The sequence below is a fragment of the Athene cunicularia genome (genome assembly GCF_003259725.1).
Source record: "Athene cunicularia isolate RWA chromosome 24 unlocalized genomic scaffold, athCun1 chr24_part1, whole genome shotgun sequence".
In the NCBI taxonomy this organism is placed as follows: Eukaryota; Metazoa; Chordata; class Aves; order Strigiformes; family Strigidae; genus Athene; species Athene cunicularia.
Window position 1 is genome coordinate 5,495,057 of NW_020799132.1, and position 9,796 is coordinate 5,504,852.

A 9,796-nucleotide genomic window follows, 5' to 3' on the forward strand; every position below is an offset into this window, starting at 1 on the left:
CTTCCCAGTGTCAGGGTCACCCAACGCAAACAAACCGCTCCGAGATCTCACCTGCTTTCCAGTTCTGGCACTGGTGGGACCCCTCCTGCACAGTGTCACCCTGGGAGGTTTGCACTGTGACAAGGCCAGGCGTCCCTGGGGCTGGCATCCCTGGCGCTGAGCAAGGATCATCCTCCCTGTTCTGCTGAGACAGCCACAGTTGTGCGGGGGGAGAGGGGTGCGGAACACGACGGTGCAAGGGAAGGGCTCGGGGCCAGCTCTTCTGCAGTAGAGGTTCCAGCAATAGCATGTCTGAGCCCAGCCTTGCCTTTCAGCCACCTGGCACTGACAGGGTGTGGAAACATAAATCCTCCCAGCTCCGTGCAGCACTTGAAGGGACCAGTCACTTCTCTCCACGTTGGTTGATTTTATCCTCTTGGCTCAGACCCCAAAGACAACAGGGACTAAACACAAGACTCCCTACGGTCTGAGAATACTGTCCCATTCCCACAGACTCTGCCACATCCCAGGTTTGAAGATCCCATCTCTGAGGATGGCATCCGCGCAGAGGTCTGAGACAGAGCTCCAAGTCCTTCTCTGCCTGCTGGCTCCTTTTTCCTTCCATGCAGACTGGGAAGCATTGGGGTTTAAAAAAAACAAACAAACAAAACCCACCAAACAGAAAGAAAAAATAAAAAGAGGGAGGATTTGTGCAGAAACAAAAAGGGGATGCAACAATTTCTGTGGCTGTGGCGACAGGAAATACTAAAACCTTGTGCAACTTGGCCTACTGCAACTTTGGGCTCTTCCTACCAGACACCCACGCTGCTGGCCAGCGCGAGTACGGGGCTACGTGCTGCACTAAGGACCCACGTCTGCAGGGCTCTCCTCCCAGCTTCAGCCCCGGGGCACTGCTCCCCTCCTGCCCAGAGCAGCCGGCCACCTCCGTGGGACTGTCCCCGGTGTCCCAGTGCGTTTAGCAGCCAAGGGCAGTGCCGAGCAGGGGCGACAAGAGGGGACCCGAGCTTCATGGGGTTGGTCAGTCCTGGGGGAGAGAGTGGCACATGCCAGGGCTGTACAAAACTTTTGCAATGAAGAGTGTGTGGAAAGGTTAAAACAGTTCCGAGATGTCTCAAAAACCCTTCTCGACTGAGCCAGGCCTCGTTGGCACCTACCAATGCCTCCACCGTGGTCCGTGACCTGCTAGGAGCATCGTGTCCGTCTGTAGAACGTCCCTCACAGCAGGCCAGGCCCGGGAACGGCACCGGGACCCCACAGCCCCTTTATCTCTCTGATTTGACTTTGTACCTGAGGACCAGGTAAGCCAGGAGCCGCAGGATGACGAAGAAGATGCCCAGGATGAGGAAGTCCAGGTAGAGCTTGGCCTCCTCCACGTCCAGCTCTTGCAGGATCTTGATGGGTTTTTGGAAAGGGCAGAAGTCCTCGAGGCACTCCAGGTCCTCACGCTCCATGGCATAGATGGTGAGAATGACACCCTCGAAGCCATACCTAGGACAAGGCACACCGTGAGAGCCACCACCCGCCCCAGGCAGCCCCACGGGAGCCCAGGGCAGGGGCCGGAGCGCGCAGTCCCACCTGACGTAGGAGACGTAGGAGCTCCATTGCAGGTAGGTGGGGATGGTCTTGAAGCTGACAAAGAAGCCCGAGAAGAGCAGGACAGGGATGGCAGTGACGGGTCCCACAAAGGTGGCCACCTGGGGAGCAGAGGCCACCGGGTGTCACGTCCCCTGTCCCACACTCACATGCCTGCCTATGGCAACGCTCCCCTCCACCCCTCCTTGTTTTCGGGACTCCCTGCAACGCTTCTCTCCAAATGACAGGCAAAGCCAGGGCCCCATCCAACCTGGAGGGAAGTGGAAGCAGCTCCGATGAGAAGCCCGAGCGACTGGGCCACCAGGGCTGTGGCGGTGGCCAGGGCAGAGAAGAGGAGGAAGCGCGTGGCCTCGGGTGGCTGGCCCGTCATCCAGTACACAATGCTGCAGTACGCGATGGGGCAGATCACCTGGGGACGGGGGCAAGCAGAAAGAGACCCCTCTGCTGGACCCACGGCCATCCTCACCCCTCAGACCCTCCCTGGGGGAGAGAGGGCTGCGGGGACCCCTCAAAGGCCAGCCCAGGGGGTTGGGGTAGCCGAGCACGGGGCTGTGCCAAGGAGGGACAGTCAGCATCGGGGCCACGCTTCAGTCCAGCCGAAAGCTCACCTGGAAGGGCACATCCGCCATGGTCTTGGCCAGGTAATAGGCTTTCAGGCTGTACCAGTAGTTCAAGTGCTCTCGCAGGAATACGGACATCTCCTGGGGGACTGCGCGGAAACAAAGAGTCAGCAGGCAGCAGTGCCCTGGCCTGGGCTGCTCCAGCCCCACTCCCACCTGCCCTGGCACAGGCAGATGCTGACGCTGCCCTGGCACAGCGCACGGGCAGCCTCCTGCCTGTGCCACAAGCGGGGACCCAAATCTTCACCAGGGAAAAGAGTCGGGGACCGATGTGGGAAATTTCTGCATGGAAAAGTCAGCTCGGCTGGGGCTTTTTAGGCAGACTTTTCAAGGAAGTGAAAGAGAGATGAAGCAGCTGAAAATGCAGTTTTACAGACATTTTCCTCAGAATACAAAAAAAAAATAATTGCAACTTTCTGCTTTGAGCCGGCAAGGACATTATAGCCAAACATCAAATAAAGGGCAAAACTGCAATACATCCAAACAGAAATGTTTCTCCTCTTTTTCCCCCATCTTTGTTATTTCCCTCCTTTTGTGCAATTCATCTGGCTCCACCATACACCGCCCAGCAGACACACTCCCACAGAGCTGGGGCACCCTCCTCTGCCCCAAGGGTTAGGAGCAGCGGGTGGGTGCTGGGGGAAGGAGCTCCTTACAGGTGAGGATGGTGGGCATCAGCGCGGCAAACATGAGGAAGAGCATGGAGAAGAAGAGAAAGCCAGTGTTGTTGAAGACTTTGCCCGCATCGTTGCCAATGTGCAGGTAGAGCAGCCCGATCAGCACCCCGATGCAGATGTGGGACATGAACCGCAGGTGGGTCAGCACCTGCGGGCAGAGGGTACGGGGGCTCAGCGTGGCTGGGCTGCAGCCCATGAGCAGCCCCGGGGAGCAGAGGACAGCCTGCCTGCTCCTCAGGGGTGAGCCCCACTCCAGCCCCCAATCAACTCCTGTCTCTGCCTGCCCCCAGGGACCAACAGGCCCCCATCCCCTCAGCCCGGGCCCAGCCTCCCCTGCCCTCACCGTGTCCCTCAGGATGCAGATAAAGGTTCTCTTGAAGAGGATGCAGAACTGAGTTGAAGTGCTGGTGGCAAACGTGTGGCTCTCGATGTGGTCCACGTCCTGCAAAACCACAGGCAAGTCAGGGACGCAGGTCAAGTTCACAGCATGGGCTCCCTACTAGGATGGCACCCAAACGCTCCCAGGGTGCCCCTCGTGAGCACCCCTGGTGCTGCCAGCTGCAAGCACAGAGCTGCTGCTCAGGACAGGCCGAGGCGGGCTGAACACCTCCGTGCTCCCCACCATGGCCAAGGGGCTCTAGGCATCACACAGCACTCTGGGCCATCCGAGCACTGTGGGTCGGAGGTGACTGAGGCGTCTCTGGGCGGGCACCCTGTTACCTGCTGCTCCCCACCACCGCAGGAGGCTCTTCTCCTCCCCGCTTACCGTCACACAGTGTGCCGGGCACGATGGATCCGTCTTGTCGGGGCTGCTCTTCTTCTCAGCCATGGTGCACATGCCATTCTGGACGGCGCGGAACAGGACAGGGTTGAGGTCCCCGTACTCTCCAGAGGCCACCTCAATAACTGTGGAGAAGGACAGGACCCCCAAGAGGTGCTGAGCCAGCCCTTGCCACCATCTCTTTGCCCAAACCACGACCCCACGGTGGGGCGGGGGGGGGTGAGAGCCCAGCGCAACCACCACACGGCAGCACTGCCCAGCCAGCAGCACTTAACGGGAAGAGTATGGGCAGCCTTGCTCCCTGAGGCAACCCAGGGGAACACCAGGCAGCCCCCAGGGCTTGGGGACTGCGCTTGGACCTTGGCACCCTCTGCTCCCCACCACAGCCCCAGCTAGGGCAGAAGCACTCACTGAAGTCAGCAGGGTTGTGGTATGTGGGGCAGTGGAGGCCCAGACCCTTCAGGTAGGGGATGAGGTTGGTCACGATGCCTTTGAAGATGCACTGGCCCTGGCTCAGGATGTACAGCTGCAAGAAAAAGCCAGGATAGAGCAGGTGCAGAGCAGCCAGGGGCACTGTCGCCTGCTTCTACCCACCTCCCTGTCCCTAGGGTGACACAGGGCACCCTCGCCAGACCCTGGCCATCGGGGCTGTGTGCCACGCAAGCCCCAGGTCAAATGCCTGCAGCCCATCCCTCCCGCGGCCTCTCTCCTGGGTCGTGGGGGCAGCGCGACCCTGCGCCCCTGACGAATCCTGTGTCCTAGCCCAGCCCAAACCTTGTCGAACATCTCAAAGAGCTTGGCGCTGGGCTGGTGGATGGTGCAAATGATGGTGCGTCCACCCTGAGCCAGGGACCGCATCAGGGAAACCACCTGGAAGCAGGAAGCACTGTCCAGACCGCTGTGGATGGGGTGGAGGAGAAAGAGACAGCAGAGAGAGAAGGGGAGAGTTGAGAGGGGGGAGAAGTACATCCCAAAGGTGCCCCCGCTTGCCTCCCCTTGTGCACACCCTCCTCTCAGACCGACGGAGAGCAGCATCTTTGCGGTCCCAGCCCTGCCGTGCCCCAGCCCCCTCGGAGCCCCGGCGGGCACAGCCACAGCCCCCTCAGGCCTCGCAGCCCTGCTGCGCTCCCGAGGGTGCCGGCCACCCTGCACTCCCCTGGCAGGGGGAGCCCAGCCGGGCAGGTGGTGCTGGGGAGCCCCGGCCCCTGCGGCCTCACCTCGTGGGCTCATCGAAGAACATGACCGGAGGGTTGTTCACCAGCTCCAGGGCGATGGCCAGGCGCTTGCGCTGGCCCCCCGACAGCGAGATGGTGCGGGTGTAGGAGCACTCCAACAGCCCCAGGGCCGTCAGGATCTCATTCACCTGTGAAACAGCCTCAGTCACCACAGGCTCCCAGGGACCCTCACCCCATCCCTGCCACCTCCCTTCAACCCTCCATCACTGGAAGCCCCTCAGCATCCCTGGTCCCCTCAGGGCTCTCCCTTCACTACTGTCCCTGTCTCGGGAGAAGATCAGGGGCCTGGGCCCACCTCCCCCTGAGCTTACCAGCTCCTTCTTCACCTCCTGCTTCTCACTCAGCTTCAGGTTAGCAGAGACCTGCAGGGAGAGGATGGGCAGGGAGACACGACTGTTAGATGCAGGGAACAGAATCGGCTGCACCATCGCCCCATCCCTGCCCCGCCGAGGACTGAGAGCAGGGGCTCGGGATGAAGAGAGCAAGAACAGCAGGATTTTGTTCCTGTGTCCCAGAGCCCTTGGAAATGACTGATGTCAGTGTGGGCTCGGTGCCCAAGGACACAGTCCACATGATACCCCACAGAGCTCAGCAGGCTGCCTGGCTCCCACGTCGCTCACCATCATAGCCTCCAGCACAGTGAGGTGTGGCAGGAGCATGTCGTCCTGCATGATGTAGCAGGACATCTTGCGGAAGGTGCGCAGGTCCCGTGGGCGGCCATTCACCAGGATCTGTCCCTTCATGCCAGTCTCCCTGCAGGAAAGAGGTGTGGGGGAAAAGTAGCACAGGGCTATCGACCCCAGGCCCGTGGCTTCCCCGCAGCCTCACCTGTAGCCAGCCAGGATGTTCATGAGTGTGGACTTCCCAGCACCTGAGGGTCCCATGATCCCAATGAGCTCCCGCTGGCAGAACTTCCCCGACAGGCATTTGAGGAGAGTCTTGTACCCTGGAGGGGGAGAGCAGAAGGAGTTCAGCTTTCCGAAGCTGCAGTGCTACAGGCACTGCGATGCCACCCCAGCACCCCAGGAACCTCAGGACCTTCGCGCCTTGTGCCAGGGGCTGCATGAGCCTGGAGACTGTCTCCACCAGCATCCCCAGGGCTACAGGCACAGCAGATGTCATTTCCAGAGTGATCTCTGACCCTGGTCCTTGGCTGGCCCCATTGATTTCCAGCACCAGAGAGGCACACGCCCTGGATGATGGCAAAGACCAGGGAAATCCCTGGGTCAGAGCACGTAAGCTGCTGAGGAAGACTCCCAGCCTGGTTCTGGGCATGTCGTCAGATCCCAGTCCCTAGGGACGGTGGTGAGGGGCAGCAAGAAGCAGGCAGGGTCCCCAAGCTCACTGGATGCCTGGCTGTTGCCTTCATTGGCATTCACGCTGTGACACCCGGCAGCAGATAGTGCTAATCAGACCTGGAATTATCTCTGCTTTAAACGCAGCTGATTAGCATTTTCTGGCAGAAGGAACACGATGTGTCGGGAGTAGGGAACAGGCACAGCCTCAGGCTCTCAGGAGCTGCCCCCAAAATGCAGTCCTGGCAGGAAAAAAATGGTATACAGGGTGCTAGGACCATGCTAAACCCCGGACTAAGTCTAAGCATCTGCTGGAAATATGCCCCCCCCTGCACCCCGGGGTGGCAGCTGGTGTTGGGCAAGGGCACCACATCCATCCCCTGCCCACAGGCTGGGGCAAGGCTCAGTGCCAGACCCACTCGTGGTCCCTGCACCACACGGAGGCGGGGTGGGGACACACCAGCCCCTCTGGCTTCTCCATCACCACAAGCTCCGGGTTCCTCCTCTGCACCCCTCAGGGTCAGGTGCCCTGCACCCAGGAGCGGGCCCCGCGGGCAGTGAGGGCCGGGAGGGGAGGGCAGGGGGATGTGCATGATGGCAGCAGAGCGAGCATGCCCAGCAGCCCCCCCCCCGGTGCATCCCAGCGCCACGCACGCAGCTCCGGCACCGCGCATGCTGCTCACGTCGGCGCCACTGCAGCTTGCGCAGCGGTTACTCGCGTTCATTGACTGCCAGTAACCTCCTGCTTCAGCAGAGTGAGGCAGCCTGGCCCGATCCTGGGGGCTGCAGCCAAAGGCACCGGGAGCTGCCCCCCTGCCCCCCAGCTCCCTCACCTGTGCCCAGTCCGGGAGAGAGGAGAGTCCCTCCCACTGCCGCCCCAGCATCCCAGCACCTCTCGGGTCCAGCTGTCCGAGCCTTTCCCACTCCCGCCCCGCAGGGCACTGGCCCACTGGCAAGCAGCTGCTCCCCAGGGCGCTGCTACACACTCTGCCCTGGGAAACCCATGCTTGTGCCATGGCTCCTCCTGGGGCGCTTCCTCAGCATCCCCAACAAACAGGCAGACCTCATCCTGGAAGATGTCAGGATGTCTGGACGTCCTGTCTTTCAGTGCCTCAGTTTCCCCAGCTCAGAGCCCTAGGACAGGGTCAGAGGCCTCACTTTTCCCTCCTGGCTGGCAGGACACCCTGCTGAGCAGCCCTGTGCCCTGGTCCGCTCACCCCAGGCCCCTGCACACCCCTGCCTGCCTTCAGCTTCTGCAGATCAGCTCCCCCTCCATCTCATGGGGCTGCCTGATTGGCATCCCATTAACTGAGAGAGCTAATTAAAGCAGACTACCACCCACCAGTCGCCATCTGCCTCCCCTCTCCCCTCCCTGAGCTCTCGGCCAGAGTCACGCAGAGGGAAGGGGCCCATGGCCTCAGCTGCGCGGGGAGCTGCTGGGGAGGAAATCCCCTGCAAACCACACGCGCTCCCCTTGCCAGGCTCTGAGCTGGGGCACCCCTCGGGGTCTCCTGCTGTCAGCATGTCACACGCAGCCATCACACCCCGAACAACCGTGCTGGGGAACCTCGTCCACTCTGGCTCCCCCCAACCAGGAAACCCACCCCATCTCCCGCACGCCAGCGGCAGGCCTGGGCCGCGAGCTGCTTTCCTCCGGCATTGCCCAGCAGAGAGACGCAGCGATTGCTGCGGGACACCAGCCCGTCCGCCACCCAGGGGCACCCGGCACGGACAGTGGCAACCAGCGCCGGCACCCAGCCAGCCCCCGCTGCCGGAGGGGACAGCAGGGCGAGTGGCTCCAGCATCTCCCCGGGCGCAGCCCCGCCGTCACACGCCGAGGGAAGCCCCCGCCGGCGGGCAGAGGGACTCTGGGCGTGCAGAGCCTGGGGCTGCCTGGAGCAGGGACTGGCAGAGAAGCCATAAATCCAGCAGAGGCAGATGCTGGGGACACGGGTGAGATCAAGGCATCCAGAGCAGGAGAGGGATGCGGAAGCCCTGCGGGCCCCCTCCCCAGGCAGCAGCTCCTACCTCTCTTCCTCCACCAGGAGCCTTCCCGCACAGAGTAGGACAGGTCGATGAACTCGATGTTGACGGCCGAACGCTTCGGGAGGTGGGAAAACCTCTGGGCCTCGGTGATGTGGTTCTCCACCTTCTTCAAGTGGGTGGTGAGGAGTGGGGCATCGGGGGGGCTGGCGTGGCACACCGTGTCCTCCAGGGCAATGGAGACACACGCGGGATCGATACCTTTCTCCGCCATCCTGCTGCTCTGTGGGAAACACACAGGGATCAACTCACCGTGGGCCCCCCTCTCAGGGCCGGACTCCGTAGGGGCCTGTGACCAGCCCGCAGCAAGTCCCCTCACATCCTTTCCTGCTGGCTCCAGACCTCGCTGCCCCCTGTGCTACACTGCCCAGCTGTGGTCTGGCACCCACAGCTGGATGGGAAGATGGACCAGGCCCGGGCAGCCGAGCCTGCTCCGGGGGGCTCACGGCGAGGAGCAGCCGATCGGCTCCACAGTCAGGAATTCACGCACCTCCCGCAGCTGGGTCCAGCTCCCACAGCGGAGCTGACAGGTTGTTCACCACCCCTGGCCCCACTGCTGCTGGGCTCCCTGCCCTGTTCCTTTTGGCCACAGTGGGCACAGGGTGGGATGCTGGAGATCAGATGTTCTGTCCTGGATGGAGAACACCCAGCTGGGTCTGGGTGTCCCCAAGGGCTTACCAGGAACCACCTCTGCAGCCTGGCCAGGGCTTGCGGGGTACAGACACGGGCTCCCAAGCAACAGCTTCTTGGACAAAGCACGTCTCACCCAGGCTCCTGGGGCAGAGCTGGTGCCAGTGGTCCCCCCAGGCTCGCTGAGACAGACTTAACAGAACAGGGAGGGGAACCCTGCTAGCGGCAATCCTTCTCTGCCTCCCTTGGCTCATTCACCTTCCCAGCTCTTACCAGCACAGCCTCAGAGACCAGCCCAGTACTTAACTGGGGCCACGACACGATGCTAACACACACCCCTGCCCCACGCTTTCCTGCCGGGCAGTGTCCCCTGCCTGCAGTCCTCCCCACAGCTGGCGCACCTCCGCCAAGCTCCTCAGGTCTCTGCTGGCGTAAGGACTCTGCGGAGCCGGCGGGGGGTGAAGCCAAGCAGGGTGGGGAGCAGGCTCACCCCGGGTCCCACTGCGGCACCAAAGGCTGGGAGCGGGGGGAGCGGGGATCCCCACAGCACTGCCAAAAGGAGCCTGAGCCGTGCCTGAGCAGGCCGGGCCCAGCACCCATCTTGCCTCCGAGGCTGGGGTCCCAAGGCTTCGCTAACCTACATTTTGCTGCGGTGCAGGCTGCGGGAGCTCCCCGCTCCAGCTGCGGCGCGCACGCCGTCCCCGCAAGGACCCGCGCCGGCATCTCCCCAGCCCCCTGCCCGCTGCGGCCGGATCCTCCCGGGGCTGGAGCAAAGCCAGCCCCAGCCCTGGGGACGGAGGCGGCTGCGGGATCGCCGCACTCGGATCCCGCTCTCGGCAGCTCTGGGACACGCTTGGCACAAGGAACCCCCCGTGGCAAGCAGCCCCAGGGTGCGGGCTAGCGGGAACGGGGGGCTCGGGGC

At 62.5% G+C, this 9,796-nt stretch overlaps 1 protein-coding gene across 1 annotated transcript in view; it reads right to left on the reverse strand.

Annotated features, from left to right (window-relative positions):
* Positions 1-914: 914 nt before the first annotated feature.
* ABCG4 (ATP binding cassette subfamily G member 4) overlaps positions 915-9,796 on the reverse strand; it is a 15,531-nt gene continuing 6,649 nt past the window's right edge. Inside the window, exons 3-16 of the mRNA XM_026863670.1 lie at positions 8,230-8,474; positions 5,735-5,852; positions 5,527-5,659; positions 5,218-5,268; positions 4,889-5,034; positions 4,446-4,569; positions 4,083-4,197; positions 3,657-3,796; positions 3,234-3,332; positions 2,870-3,038; positions 2,202-2,302; positions 1,844-2,002; positions 1,576-1,694; positions 915-1,488 (exon numbers count right to left, since the gene is read on the reverse strand). Of these exons, the coding sequence (XP_026719471.1) occupies positions 1,263-1,488; positions 1,576-1,694; positions 1,844-2,002; positions 2,202-2,302; positions 2,870-3,038; positions 3,234-3,332; positions 3,657-3,796; positions 4,083-4,197; positions 4,446-4,569; positions 4,889-5,034; positions 5,218-5,268; positions 5,527-5,659; positions 5,735-5,852; positions 8,230-8,458 (1,929 nt within the window). The 5' untranslated portion in view covers positions 8,459-8,474 and the 3' untranslated portion in view covers positions 915-1,262. The remainder of the gene's footprint in view (positions 1,489-1,575; positions 1,695-1,843; positions 2,003-2,201; positions 2,303-2,869; positions 3,039-3,233; positions 3,333-3,656; positions 3,797-4,082; positions 4,198-4,445; positions 4,570-4,888; positions 5,035-5,217; positions 5,269-5,526; positions 5,660-5,734; positions 5,853-8,229; positions 8,475-9,796) is intronic.